Source organism: Podarcis filfolensis (genome assembly GCF_964270895.1).
Source record: "Podarcis filfolensis genome assembly, chromosome: 9".
Classification (NCBI taxonomy): Eukaryota; Metazoa; Chordata; class Lepidosauria; order Squamata; family Lacertidae; genus Podarcis; species Podarcis filfolensis.
In genome coordinates, this window is record NC_139610.1 from 37,490,572 (window position 1) to 37,504,420 (window position 13,849).

At 41.2% G+C, this 13,849-nt stretch overlaps 1 protein-coding gene and 1 long non-coding RNA gene across 2 annotated transcripts in view; one reads left to right on the forward strand and one right to left on the reverse strand.

Annotated features, from left to right (window-relative positions):
- LOC310770563 overlaps positions 1–13,849 on the forward strand; it is a 285,355-nt gene that overhangs the window by 33,415 nt on the left and 238,091 nt on the right. The window lies entirely within an intron of this gene.
- GUCY1B1 (guanylate cyclase 1 soluble subunit beta 1) overlaps positions 1–13,849 on the reverse strand; it is a 43,053-nt gene that overhangs the window by 8,132 nt on the left and 21,072 nt on the right. Inside the window, exons 5-9 of the mRNA XM_083631194.1 lie at positions 9,766–9,963; positions 3,358–3,588; positions 2,596–2,712; positions 2,224–2,357; positions 420–617 (exon numbers count right to left, since the gene is read on the reverse strand). Of these exons, the coding sequence (XP_083487320.1) occupies positions 420–617; positions 2,224–2,357; positions 2,596–2,712; positions 3,358–3,588; positions 9,766–9,963 (878 nt within the window). The remainder of the gene's footprint in view (positions 1–419; positions 618–2,223; positions 2,358–2,595; positions 2,713–3,357; positions 3,589–9,765; positions 9,964–13,849) is intronic.

The following is a 13,849-nucleotide window of genomic DNA, read 5'->3' on the forward strand; positions in this document are numbered from 1 at the left end:
TGTCCAAGGTAGGAACTCCTTAAACCAAAATGTCAACATTTCTAAAACGAAACACCATAGTTTCATAATAGTGATTCATAAAATATTAACTATTCCACTAAGTTAAACTGATAATCATTAGGTGAATGGCAGCCTCATAATACAGAAGGTGGGAGGAATAATACAGGGACATGCATGATCTAAAACTTTTAATAGGTCAGAATCAGATCTTAGACAGAGGTTGACATGGACATCCATTCAAGAAGTTCATTAAGAATTATGCAAGAATTATGGCAATAATGCATGCGGTAAAGAGTCACTGACTAACAGGACAATTCAAAATCAGATGTGTTTGTGAAGCCTCAAAATACAGGTTAAGACAGAAAATAATTCCACTACTTCCACTGTTTCTCATGTAAACTTGAGAGATAAACTCTTACGTGTCTGTCTTTTTCTTCTCATCTTCCAGTGCTCTTAATGTGTGCTGAAGCCTGTCTGTTAGTATCTCCAGCTCTTGAGTCAGCTTGTATTCCTCTCTGAACTGCTCTCCCAAAAGGACCAAATCACGGGTAGCATCATGCAGTGGAATGTCACTCAGATATAGCCCTCTTCTAGTTAAGTCATCCAAATTCATCACACTGTAATACAAATAAACAATCAAAAGACCAGATGGGGAAATGGTGAGTTAAACCTGGCACTCAGATTTGCCTTGCACAGCCATTAAAAACACTGATCAAGTTGACACTCCCCCAAAGTAAGAGAGAACCTCTACCTCATTATTTAATATGCACTGAATATGCTGCCTTTTCTACCCTGTCAACACAGGGAGGAGAGATAAAGCTGAGAATGGAGAAGTGCGATCAAACAATTAAAGTCACTACAGAAACATCCATGATGTGATAGAGCTGTGAGTTTGCCTGCTACTCAAAGACCTTCTTTCACATATCATAACAAAGGATTATAGGGAATAAGAAGACACAGAGCAGATGCAGATCAGTATATCTGAAACTAGCAAGTTCTGCCATCAATGGGCTTATGTTACTGTGCCAGAAGAATGTTGTCCTGGAAATGTTGAAGCCAAACGGCCAAAACAGAGGTGATTAAGGAGATCCATGTCTAGACCTTCCATCAGAGCAGCGGTGGTGAGAAAGAGGCTTTGACCATTTTCCCAATCTAAATCATTTCATGAAGCTCCTTGGGGGGGGGGGAGAGCGGAAGCAGTGGGGTCAACAGCACCTTGAGAAACAAGTTTAGATTAGGCAGATGGTGCAGGGTGAAAAGGGTTAAATACCAAGTACAATTGCTCTGCCTGAATGGGCACCCCCAACAGCTTCTTTAAAATAAATTGTTTTTGTTGTTGTTGCTAATACACACACAACCATTTGCATCATGGATATTTTGGCCCAAAGAGTCTGCAGTACAGGTAATTCATATCTGATGCTTATTTAACTTAAGTGATCACAGATTTGGGCAGGTTGGGGGGGGGGTTAAATCAACAAATGGAGAGCAGAGGAAGCCCACCCTGCATTTATTTATTCCCCCCTGACCCACCTGCACGAAGCTGTGATTGTGGGCTTACTTGGCTTAGGGAAGGCAGTGTAAAGCAATGCCCCCTTCCCAAATCTGGGCAAGAACTTACTGGGCATTGGAAAGTAGGTCCCTACCAGAGCTCTCCTGCTTCCTTCCCAAAGTTGAGTAAGCAGCTCTCCACCTTGCAGGGGACCTGGTTCTGGGAGTTCCTGGCTTTATGCATTTTTAGGACCCCTGGATGGTTAAGCCCAGTGAAAGGCGACTATGGGGTTGCGGCGCTCATCTTGCTTTCAGGTCGAGGGAGCCAGTGTTTGTCCACAGACAGCTTTCTGGGTCATGTGGCCAGCATGACTAAACCACTTCTGGCGAAACGGAACACAGTGACAGAAACCAGAGCACATGGAAACACCATTTACCTTCCTGCCACAGCAGTACCTATTTATCAACTTGCACTGGCATGCTTTCAAACTGCTAGGATAGCAGGAGCTGGGAAAGAGCAATGGGAGCTCACTCCATTGTGGGGATTTGAACTGCCAACCTTCCAATTGGCAAGCCCAAGAGGCTTAGTGGTTTAGACCACAGCACCACCCACGTCCCTGTGCATTTTTAGATATACATGTGGACTCCTAGAACCGAACCCTCATGTAAGATGTGAGTTACTGTACAAGTTTTTGTAACAATGCACTGCAATATACACAAAATGTGTTTGCTTACCTTGGAGAACAAAGAAAGAGAATGCTATCTGCTTCTGGTAGATAGATCATTTGACCCTTAAGGCGTAAGCAGCTAATTTCTGTTCCAGTTAATTCATCTTCGCACTCTAACTTTTCCACATCCAACAGCCCTTCCTTGTAAAGAAAAAACCAAAACCCATAACTGCAGCTACAGGCGTCATAGTTATGTCTGTATGTTTTCATATCTTTCCACAAACTACTTTAATGCTATCCACAGTCTAATGTTGTTTTTACTTCTGTTTCACCGAAGCAGAAACATGTCAAAATGTGGTAAAGAAATTTGAGGTTCTATTGTTCATCCAAGTAAAACATTATTATCCATTGAAAAATGGCAGGTGAATAGTGTGGTTACCTTGCTCCTCAGCACAAAGACTGTGTTGATATGTGAGAGGATTCCATGGAAACTAATATCAATATGAGGCCGAACCAATGAAAACACTGACAAAAGATTGCAATACCCTGGCTGGAGCTGAAATATAAATGAGACAGACAAATTTCATTTCAAAGACCTGAAATTATTTATACTCTATATCATGTGTAGCATTTGAATTCTGTTTCCCAATGCTCTATCTATGCTAATTTATCAGTACAATGTTGAGGAGTACCCCCCACCCCCCACACACAAACACATATACACAGTACTAGATTTTACCACATTAGTAAACTGTCTGACTAACGATAGTCAGTTCCAATCAAAGAATGACTTGTTGCACCATCTTGAGATGCATATTCCACATGACTAGACATATGACTCAAAATATGGAAGGATTTGGGACCTATGTGGACTTTTGAACAGTTTGGGACCTATGTGGACTTTTGATCAATTCCAACAGATGTAAAATAAATTAAAAATAAAAATGTTAAAATAATGGTTAAAAGGATGTTGAAATGAAGGTCTGTGATACTTTATGAAGACAAAGATGGAATTACTTAAAGGCATTAATGTGAAATGTTTTTTGGAGTTCTAGCAGTGCATACAAAATTTGTCCATTCATAATAAATACCACAACCAATATAAGCTAGTGAATAGCATTTACTAGTTCACCGGGTGTGGTGGTGGGAGCACAGAGGAATAAAAATGTATACGGTTTTCAGGAAAAATAAGAATTCTCACCTGTGGAAGGACTCTGTATATTGCATTGCCACACTGGGTGACAACTAGATATCTATCAAATATAATATGGAAAGGGAAAGCTTTGCAAAAAGTATAAGGACTGATGCGAGACTCTTGAGTGCCATTCTCTTCAAATCTGTCCAGGTCTTCATAAAAATCTTCTTCCTTAGACTCCTTCTCTTCAATTAAAAACTGAATATGGTCACACTCTTCATTTCTCTGTTGAATAACCTGAATAACAACAACAACAACAACCTGAATTACAACAACAATTGTGGGCAATTTTACTTTTTAAAACATTTTTTTTAGGGTTATTCTTCTATAGCAACGAACAAGAGCTATTATTGATTTTCATAATTCCAGATTTTGACCATGGATTTGAGGGTCCATTGACCACAACTCTGTTTCATTGTTTTTTTGAGCAGGATGTCTATATAGAAATATGTTCATTTTTATTTATTTTTTAATGCAAACATAGCAGAGAGAAAAAAATATCACCAGCTGACATTAATACTAAAAAATGCTCCATCAATTTTGACTTAAACATACAAATTAATATATACAAAGAAGATTGACACTTATAAGATTGACGCTTATGTTCAAATGTAGAAAGAGCAGTGAGAGCATCAGACCATTGAGCAGCAGAAGAAAGAATAAATACATTCCAGGCTATCTGAAGGCCAAGGCTGGTTTGAAATGAAATGGAACCCCAGGCAGTGCCACAACTTTAAGAAGTCTTGACCACCATGCATGGCATACCTGTCAACTACCCCGATTAAATCAGGACAAGCCAGTTTTGGACATTGTGCTCTCAGCATGGCATCCTGAAACACACGAGATTGCGACCTCACAAGAGATTTGTGATCTCGCATGGGTCATGCGACTCAAGTGGGAGCAGGGCTGGGAAGATGCATGTCCTGGTTTCCAACATCAATGTATTGGAGGGTATGGCATAAGGACCAGGTGGATTAAAAGTTACCCCAGTCTTCTGAGGTCTTGTCAGACTCTCAATTCCTTTCTCAGGATGGAGAGGAGCCAAGGGCAGAGATCCAGTTTACAGCACAGGAAGATACAGAAGCACAGGGCTTTAGAAATTAATGGGCAAGACCAGTTCCAAAATTAACTGAACCAGTTCTATCTGTGGTTCACTCCATTGTAGTTAAGTCTCATAATTAGGATTGTGGAAAAGCATGCAATGCCCTTTTAAATGCCAATATTTTGAAAATCAAACAATTCATCTTATCAGGCAAGATATAACTGCCTTTAAAAAAAAGCCTCCTGATTATATTTTCATCACTCTTTTAATAATCCATTAAAACACAGACTGCCACTTCATTAACAGAATCTTAGTTGACTAACTATATATATTAGTGGGATTACTAACTGATCAGTTTATTAAATCTGCATAGACATATATTAAAACAAAGCTACTGAAACACACTTAGATAGTTTTTAGGCAATCATGCATATGTCACAGCTTCCACCATCTTATTCTGGGATATAAAAAGGGAGTGCTTTTTCTAAGATGGTGCCTGCCACCCACAGCTTTTAATAATATCAAAACAGGAAATGAATAAGGGTTTTAAAATATATAAATAATCTGCTGCCTAATTCACCGGCTGCACCTTTTTAGATAAGACGTAGGTTTATTGACTCTATTAATGCAACTAATTAATTTACTAAATACTGCAGCCCTAATTAAAATAAAATAAAAACAATACAAAGGTTTTACAAAAACAATATGGCTGAAGTGCTTAGCCTGCAATGTTAACAAATATTGCTTATTGATGGTAGGTCTCTTTCTATTCAAAGTCCCTGCCTCCTGGGATAATGCTGAAAATATAACAAAAGAAAACATGCAAGCCAAATGATTTGTACATTATAAAAGCCCCTGCAGAATACTAGCAGCAGCACACACCCCCGTCACTAAACTTATGAAACTGTCTAGTCTGTTTCAAAAAGTGCCACTATTAAACAGCAGCAAGTCGCCACAGTTTCAGAAAACCAATCTGCTGTTTCGTTCAAGTGCTCTGCAGTCTCCAATGACCTCTACCGAATGAGTATGTGTCAATAATAGCACAGTTGCAACTGTAATTCACAGTGCTGAATTGAAATGAATAAGAGCAATTGAGATAAAGGAGGTGAGGGAAGGACATGAAGGAGTCGGAACACTAAAAAATAAGTATGTGCTTGAGCCAAAGCACAGCTGAAATCAATAGAAACATTTCCATTGAATTCTGGAAAAAAATGAAAGCAGTTGAGTGTCTGTTAAAAAAGATGATGTGATTGGCAGAATACATGCTGCTGGGGGGGGTGGCTCTTAAAAAAACCTGCACCTTAAGTAAATAATGCCTCTTAAAAAGAATGCTCTAGAGTTGAATGCAAAAATGTGTTTGAAAACTCCCAGAAAAAAATGTATTTTCCCTCAGGAGTACGACCAGTTTCAAATCTACTTCATTCTCTTGCACTTTCCATCAAGAATAATTATTGTTAATTTCATTTTAAAGATGTATGTGCCTGTGCTGCTTGCATGTCTACTCAGAAGCAAGTTCCACTGAGTCCAATGAGGCTTGCTCCTGAAAATACAGAATTTCTGCCCCAAAGCTCCTCGTGTCGAACACCTGACACTATTATTTTTATTAGACTTGTTACTTGCTTGTTATTCAAAGATGTTCAAGTAACTTTTTCTTTTAAAAAACATTTTCTTTTTAAAAAACATAAAATCAAAACACCTAAGTTACATACACACACACACACACACACACACACACACACACACAACCATCTGAAGTTCATAGAAGCAGAATTAGATAACTCCTTGCTTCTCAAGTTTTATATGACTTCAAATAGGTCCGGGAATTTGCTAAACACCCGACTGTGGAATATTAAATAAATGAAAGAGCATCACCAGCAGCGACACAGCCAGGAATAAAGTTTGATTTTTGTTTCCCTCTGTGGACCTAGCTACCAAGTTACGTCAACCAATCATGCGTACGTACTCTTTCACCATGGTAACAGCAATAAAAATGAAGACAAATCACTCTTTAAGTTTCAAAGAGATATCTAGCAGATTCTTTCTCCTGTGCTTCGCAATAAAATCTTCTGCAAAACTGATGTTCCCACTTGGTTGTGTGAAAAGTGGCATTTATAAGGGAGAGAGTTTTGAAAATGCCTTCAAACTGCGTTACAAAAGACCTTCAGAACAATTTTTAGATTTTGGGGAAACATAGATAGTTTTATATTGTTTCGTGCTTATGTCCATTGTGTTGCATTAAAGTTAGCTTTTGAAAATGCTAAGCAATAGTGTAGTATGTCCTATGTTTTCACTTTTTTCAGGAAAAACACATTAAGTAAGATAGGTATGTGATCGTTTACTGTCATGGAACTGGAGATTTGTGGGAGAGGCAAGGATATATGTGAAGCAGCATTTTTACATGAATGCATTTGCTCTGAGTGTGTGTGTTGCAGTGGATGGAATTTGCTTGCAAAGAAGGAGCCCTGTTTAGGTCAGACTTTTTATGTATAAAAATTATAGCCCACCTTTCCTTAACATACTCCAAGGCAGCTCACTAACAAATGATGGTGGTGTGTGTGTGCTTTTATGGTTTAAAAGAACAGATATGCCAACTGGATTTTGAAAGAGACGTTATGCTCCTGGCTTATACAACCAGAACAAAGCTCCTGAGCTAAATTTAACTCATTGCTCAATTGTAGTAGTTTAGATCAATGGCAGCTTCAAAAGAGACCCAGCACTAATGAAACACTTCACCAAAATGGGTGTCCTTTGATGAGACAAAAACATCTCATCAGATGTTTTTGTCTTTTGGGACGTAAAGACTTATTGATTTATCATTGATTTAACACTGCATAAGATAAAGTGGATTCTAGTCCACAAATGCTTGTATTAGAATAAATCCTTTGGACATTATGGTCCCACAAGACTGTTGTTTCAGCTGCAACAGACTGACAGTGGTATTCCTTTGAAAGGAATGTGAGAGGGCATTCAAACATACTGTAACAATAAACTACAGTTTATCATTATAGGAATGAACCTTCACAAACTCTCTTCCCCTTTTCCAGAGACACCCTTAAGAAGAGAAGCTTTCACTTCAATTACGTCTGAAACCATTATGTCTGTACTATGGTTTACTGTAGCAAACCAACTACAAACCTTGATTTATGAAGCTGATTTGTTTCAAAAAAATGTTAGTTATGATTAACCATAGTTTATGGCTCATATGTCAATAACATTGTTGTTTGCTTGTCTGCTTGCTTCAGGTCAAAGGTGGTCAGGGTCCCTACCATAGGAGCCAACTCCAGGGGGCTGTGGGTGCCTGGGCACCCACAATAATATAATCGTGGGAGCCGGGCACCTACAAAGTCATTGAGAAAAGCTGGCAGGTGGCAGTGGTGGTGCCTCCAAGAGAGAAGTAGTTCAACTCTGTCCCCCAGAGTCAGCCAGCGAGGTACCCTTTTCTGGATGGGGAAACTCAGACATGGGGGCAGAGTCTGCCTCTAAGTCTGAGCACCTCCCTGTGGAAAAGGGTGCCTCACTGGCTGCAAAGAGGAGCCACTGCTGCTGCTGCCAGCCGCTGCAATGTGAATGTGTGATGTCACACACACACACAACTGCACATAGTGTGTGTGATGTCACATGTCCATGTTGCGGTGACAGGCACCCACATTCCCTACGTAAAACATAGCAAGCCCCCAAAATATGCAGAGAAAGTCAAATGAATAAAAAATCAACTATTTTGGCAATCTTCCTTATACCGTAATAGCCTATCCTTTTGCCCTTGCATGTCTCCCATCCTACAGCTGCCTCTGTTCATTTTTCCTGAAGCTAAATGTGACAATCAAGGTGAAATGAGTATCAAGCATTCTGATTTCTAGGTGTCCTGTCAGGCTAAATATTTTTTGTGCAATTTCCCCGAGTTTAGTGCTATTGGGATAATTTTCTTGACATTTAGCAAAAGAAATGAATAAATCCCAACCTTTTAAAAATAGAAATCTATGAAGGCTGTAGACAAAACAAACTCTTTGCCAACTGCGTGAAGAAAAATAGGAAACCAACAAAGATAGGAGTATGTTCCAATCTTTGTACCGCTCCAATGTAGACTTTTTTTTGGTTCCTTTAATTTCTTATCCACTCAAAAGGCTGCGTGTGTTTACTTCCAGATCATACTGACTAGTATTTTTGTATTTCCACAATTATGTGTCACAATTCTATAGATTGAGTTATTAGACATACTTTGACTTTCACATGGCCTCTGTGTTTGTGGCAGGCTGTAATTTGATTTTGTCATAGCTGTCTGGTACACAGTTCATCTGGCGTGGAAAATTTGAGCCTTGCGATCATACAAGCTCCTCTGCCTTATATTCTCTATTTGAGCTCTCTTCTTTGTGACACACTCTGATTTTGACTATATATAAAATCCGTTTATATGCATTACCCTGCTGAAAAATCCACAAAAAATCCGAACATGTGTCTCTTCCCTCCTTATTGGTATCACATTTTATGATACCAGAACCTAGGACAAACCAGTTGAGCTCCAATCCAATGTCAGTGAATGCTGAAAGATTCAGGGCAGGCAAAAGAAACTACTTCTTCCCGCAGCACATAGATAAGTTATGAAATTCATTCCCACAAGATATAGTTAGACAAATTCATGGAGCATGAAATTAAGAATGGCTACTAGTCATGGTGGCTGTGTTCTACCTCCATGCTCAGAGTTGGTATGACTCTGAATACTAATATCTAGGATATTAGGAGCTGTGGCACTCATGTCCTGCTTATGGGCTTCCCATAGGCACCTGGTTGGCCACTGTGAGGCTAGATGTGCCGGATCAGTCTTTCAGCTGGACTCTTCCTATATTCTTTTGTTAGTCTGAAAATGGAATACTGTTCTTATCAGGTAAGGATACCCTGCAACACTTTGTTGCAGATCTCACTTTTTAACATTCCTTTGACTTGGACACTAGTTTAGGCTATGCTGAAGCCATTCTGATCCACTCTTTCATTAAAAAAACCAAGTATATAGTTTTGTACAATGGCGGGTTGTGGCGAGTTGCCAAGCTGCCATAAAGTGGATACTGGAGAAAATTTAACATTGTGAAAAGAGTGTGAAATCAATAAATATTCTGCATCATGACCTAGGACTACTGCTGCTTCTGTAAATCAGCTCTTGAACTTTTGACTATAATAATTAGAGCAATGGAAACAGGCACCTAATACATAACACGGTGCATTTTTGTGTCTAACAATGGGAGAACAGCACATTGAGAATGTGGTGTTAATTCTTTTTCCCTTTGGGAACAAAATATTGTAAGTTAAACAATATTAAAGCACCTGTGGAATATATATTTGGGGCATGTGAAAAGTTGGTGAAACTTTATGTTACAACTTACCTTCATATCTATTTCTGTGCCGTGAATTTGTTGAGCGACTGTTTTGATGATTCCAATTACAATGTCTTGGAGCCCTTCTCTCTCAGAATAGTAATGCAGAATGAGTCCCTTCCCCTTTTCTGCATCAGTACATCTAAAGGATGGGGCACGCATACCTGGGTATATTGTAGCAAGGTGGTCATGAAGAGCATCAAGGTTCTGCAAGGAGATTATTTAATAACAGAAAATGATTAGAACCTATTTTTCCAGCGCTTTCACTGGAAAAGTGAATGGTGTGTGAAGGCAACATAACTGCCTGAAGAATATTTGTACCAAATTCTGCTCCATACAGTAGCACAAGCACTGCTACCTGCTCTGTCTCATCCTTCTGCATTTTCTAATGCCATTAATGTTTAATATTCTTATGGGCGCTGATGTTTTTAAAACATAATAGATGATGACAATGTTTTATAAGAGCAAGCTGTATTAATAGCATCTGCAGATCCTCAAAACTTTGGAAATAGCTTGAACTTTATTTTCTGTGAGAAATGAAAAGCCTCAACAGCTGCTTCTTCTCTTGGGAGGTCTCCAAAGGAAATGAGCATCTTGTAAATTAATTCCTTGGGCTAAAGTCAGCTTAGAGCTTCCTGGTTTACTTTATTTGCTTATTTGAAATTTACATTTTATTGAGATGGTTTTTATCAATAGCCAGCATACTAACCCATGCATTTGTCTGAATGGATTACTATGATGGCTGTAGGAAAAGATCAACCCATTCCAAAGGCCTGTTTCAAGACTCTTTTGTTACTGAGAAATTCAGCTCTCAAGACTACACTTGTATTTTGGTTTTGTCTGACTAAGGAGCGTGGCACTCTTCCAAAGGAGTCAGAGAAAGTGACCGTATTTCAAGCTAAACCCTTCACAATAAAGAAAGCTCAAGCTAAGTATTATGGGATAGTCCAGTGGCTCCTCTCAAGAATCCTCCTCACAGTGGTGCCTGTACAGGAGAATTTGTGTATGTAGTTCTAACTGGTTCCTGAAACTTTTGTCAAATCTAATGTTAAGTAAGAAGCCTTACTTAGCATTAAATTAATTCTGAGCAGTAATCAAGGAGCACCATTCAGAAAAACCCTTTCCTGGAAATTGGATTGCCTAAATTTACATTTCCTGTGAAAATGTCCCAATGCAGACAACAGCATAGTCTCATTGGCCAGAGTCTCATTGGCCCCCTTGCGACCTCCCTGCCACTTTCTAGCAGGAAGAATCATTTTTGGTAACTAATGATAGCTCATCACATGCCTTTTTGCCATTCAATTTCCCTTTTAGCCAGTTCTGCCCTTAATAAAATTACCCTGTGTATCAAGATTCCCCACTAACCAGGATAACAGCTTGTCCGTCAAAAAGGGAGGGAAAAAAGTGAGAGGTAGGAGTCTGGAAGGGGGATAATGTAAGGGACATTAGTAACAAACCAATGAAATATTCTGGATACAGTTGTTTGAGCAAATTGCAATCAGTGAAAGGTGAAAATGTGGGGAGGAGAAGGAAGTCAGTGCCCCATGCTCTTATTGGCTGGTGTTGAATGGAGCCAGTAGGGCAAACGTGTGGCTATAACATCACCTGGGTGCTAAAACTCACCCCAAGCAGTAGCAGCCAGTGGGGTGAAGTCATGTTCCTTACCTGGCTTCCCAACATGGAGTTCGCTGCCAGTAAGCAAGAGTACAGTGGAACCTCGGGTGGCGGACGTAATCCATGACAGAGGCACGTCCGAAACCCGCAGCGTTCGCATCCTGAAGTGCCGTGTCTGTGCAGGTGCCGGTGCAATTCAGCACTTCTGTGCATGCGCAAAGCACAATTTAGCACTTCTGCGCATGCGCGAGCTGTGAACCCTGGAAGTAATCCATTCCGGTACTTCCGGGTTTCCTGCGGTCCGTAACCCAAAAACATGTAACCTGAAGCATCTGTAACATGAGGTATGACTGTACTTGCATGTTCACACTTAGCCATGGGTTAACTGGCCAGTACAGTGGTGCCTCGCAAGACGAAATTAATTCGTTCCGCAAGTTTTTTCTTCTTGCGAGTTTTTCGACTTGCGAAGCACGGTTTCCCATAGGAATGCATTGAAAATCAATTAATGCATTCCTATGGAGACCGCCTTCAGACCAGGTCCGGGGACAGTCTGTCCCCGGACCTCTTCTGAAGGCTGGCAGGGGGAGAAGGACTTTTCTCCCCACCGCCAGCCTTCAGAACAGCCTTCTGAAGGCTGGCGGTGGGAAGAAAAGCCCTTCTCCCGCTGCCAGCCTTCAGAAGAGTTCCTGCAGCCTGCCTAGGCTGCGGATAGCAGCCTGCTGCCCGGCGCGAGGGGCGCTCTGAAGCAGAGCGCCCCTCGCACCGGGCAAACATCCGCAGCTTGGGGAGCCCTGCAGGACTTCCCCGCAGGGCTCTCCAAGCTGCAGATAGCAGCCTGCTGCCCCGCACGAGGGGCGCTCTTAAGCAGAGTGCCCCTCGCACGGGGTAGACATCTGCAGCTTGGGGAGCCCTGCAGGAGTTCCCCACAGGGCTCTCCAAGCTGCGGATAGCAGCCTGCTGCCCCGCACGAGGGGTGCTCTTAAGCAGAGCGCCCCTCGCGTGGGGCAGACATCTGCAGCTTGGGGAGCCCTGCAGGAGTTCCCCACAGGGCTCTCCAAGCTGCGGATAGGGGTAGCAGGCTGCTATCCGCAAGCTGCGGATAGGGGCAGCAGGCTGCTATCCGCAGCCTAGACAGCCCTGCAGGGAACTCTTCTGAAGGCTGGTGGGGGAGAAGGGCTTTTCTTCCCACCGCCAGCCTTCAGAACAGCCTTCTGAATGTTGGCAGTGGGGAGGAAAACCTTCCTCCCACCGCAAGTCTTCAAGACAGGTCCGGGAACAGAGGAGAAGGCGCGCCCCGCTTCCCCGCTGTCCCCGGAGATTTCCCTATGGGCTTTCGTCTTGCAAAGCAAGCCCATAGGGAAATTCATCTTGCGAAGCCGCTAAAAATCGGAAAACCCTTTTGTCTTGCGGCTTTTTCGTTTAGCGAGGCATTCGTCTTGCGGGGCACCACTGTATGCTCCTTAAGTAGATAGGTTTGGGGTATATGCAGTGAAAGATGGAAAAATAAGCTCTGGGGCACATTGTTGGACATATTCTGCAAGCAATTCTTCTGAGTGTTGTAAAATGCCATAGAACATATACTGTGTTGCTAATTTTAAAATATGAGAAGGCAAATAAACTACTCCCTAAAGTATCTTAGGTTAAGCACCACTTGGTGCCTGATTGATTTTTTTGTGTGTGGTTATAACATAATAATGCCCTTGGGATTTCTCAAATTGCACTTAACTAAAAGCTGCCTCTCTTTTACATTCTGCTTTGTATTTCCATTAGTAATGCTTTCAGCCCTACATAATATAAAAAGGAAGAATTGTATATTAAAAAAAATACTAATGACCGCTCCCCACATCAAATGGGGGACGCCTTTTGCATGGTCACGTGCAGCCCCTCCCCCCCATGGATCCCATGCGGCTCCTGGCAGTATGGGCTGGCTTCGCCCTCCCCAGGCTGGAAACCTGGAGGTATGCACCCACCTCAGCCAATTGCCCAATCCCACCTGGGGAGACGTTGCCAGGGAATCGGCCAAGTAGGGGGAGGGACCGCCCTGCCCACACAACAGAGGGTGGATCTTACCTGGGAATCATCAGTTGGCTCCAGAATTGTATATTTTTAAAAATACTAATTATATTTCTTTCTTTCTTTTTGCTTGTCTTTCATATTAAGTGTCACATATTTGTATTCTTTTTAATTTAAAGAATGTGTTCATGCATAATTTAGTGTGCAACTGGAGCTTTAACTTGATATGGTACAAATGCAAACTGGTAGGTAGGTTTTCCTGAATGAGTGTGTTAATTCAGTTCTTAAATGGGAATTGTAAAATCAGTTTATTTATGGAATAGGAAGTGCAGCAAAGCACTAATTATTGCCTAAGAGAATAGCCATAAATAGATTTCTCATTTGAAATTCTGTGAACAGGTACCACAAGAATTAAGTCCCATGGAACTCAACAGGCTTGGTTTTACTAAACATGCAGGCTCAGATG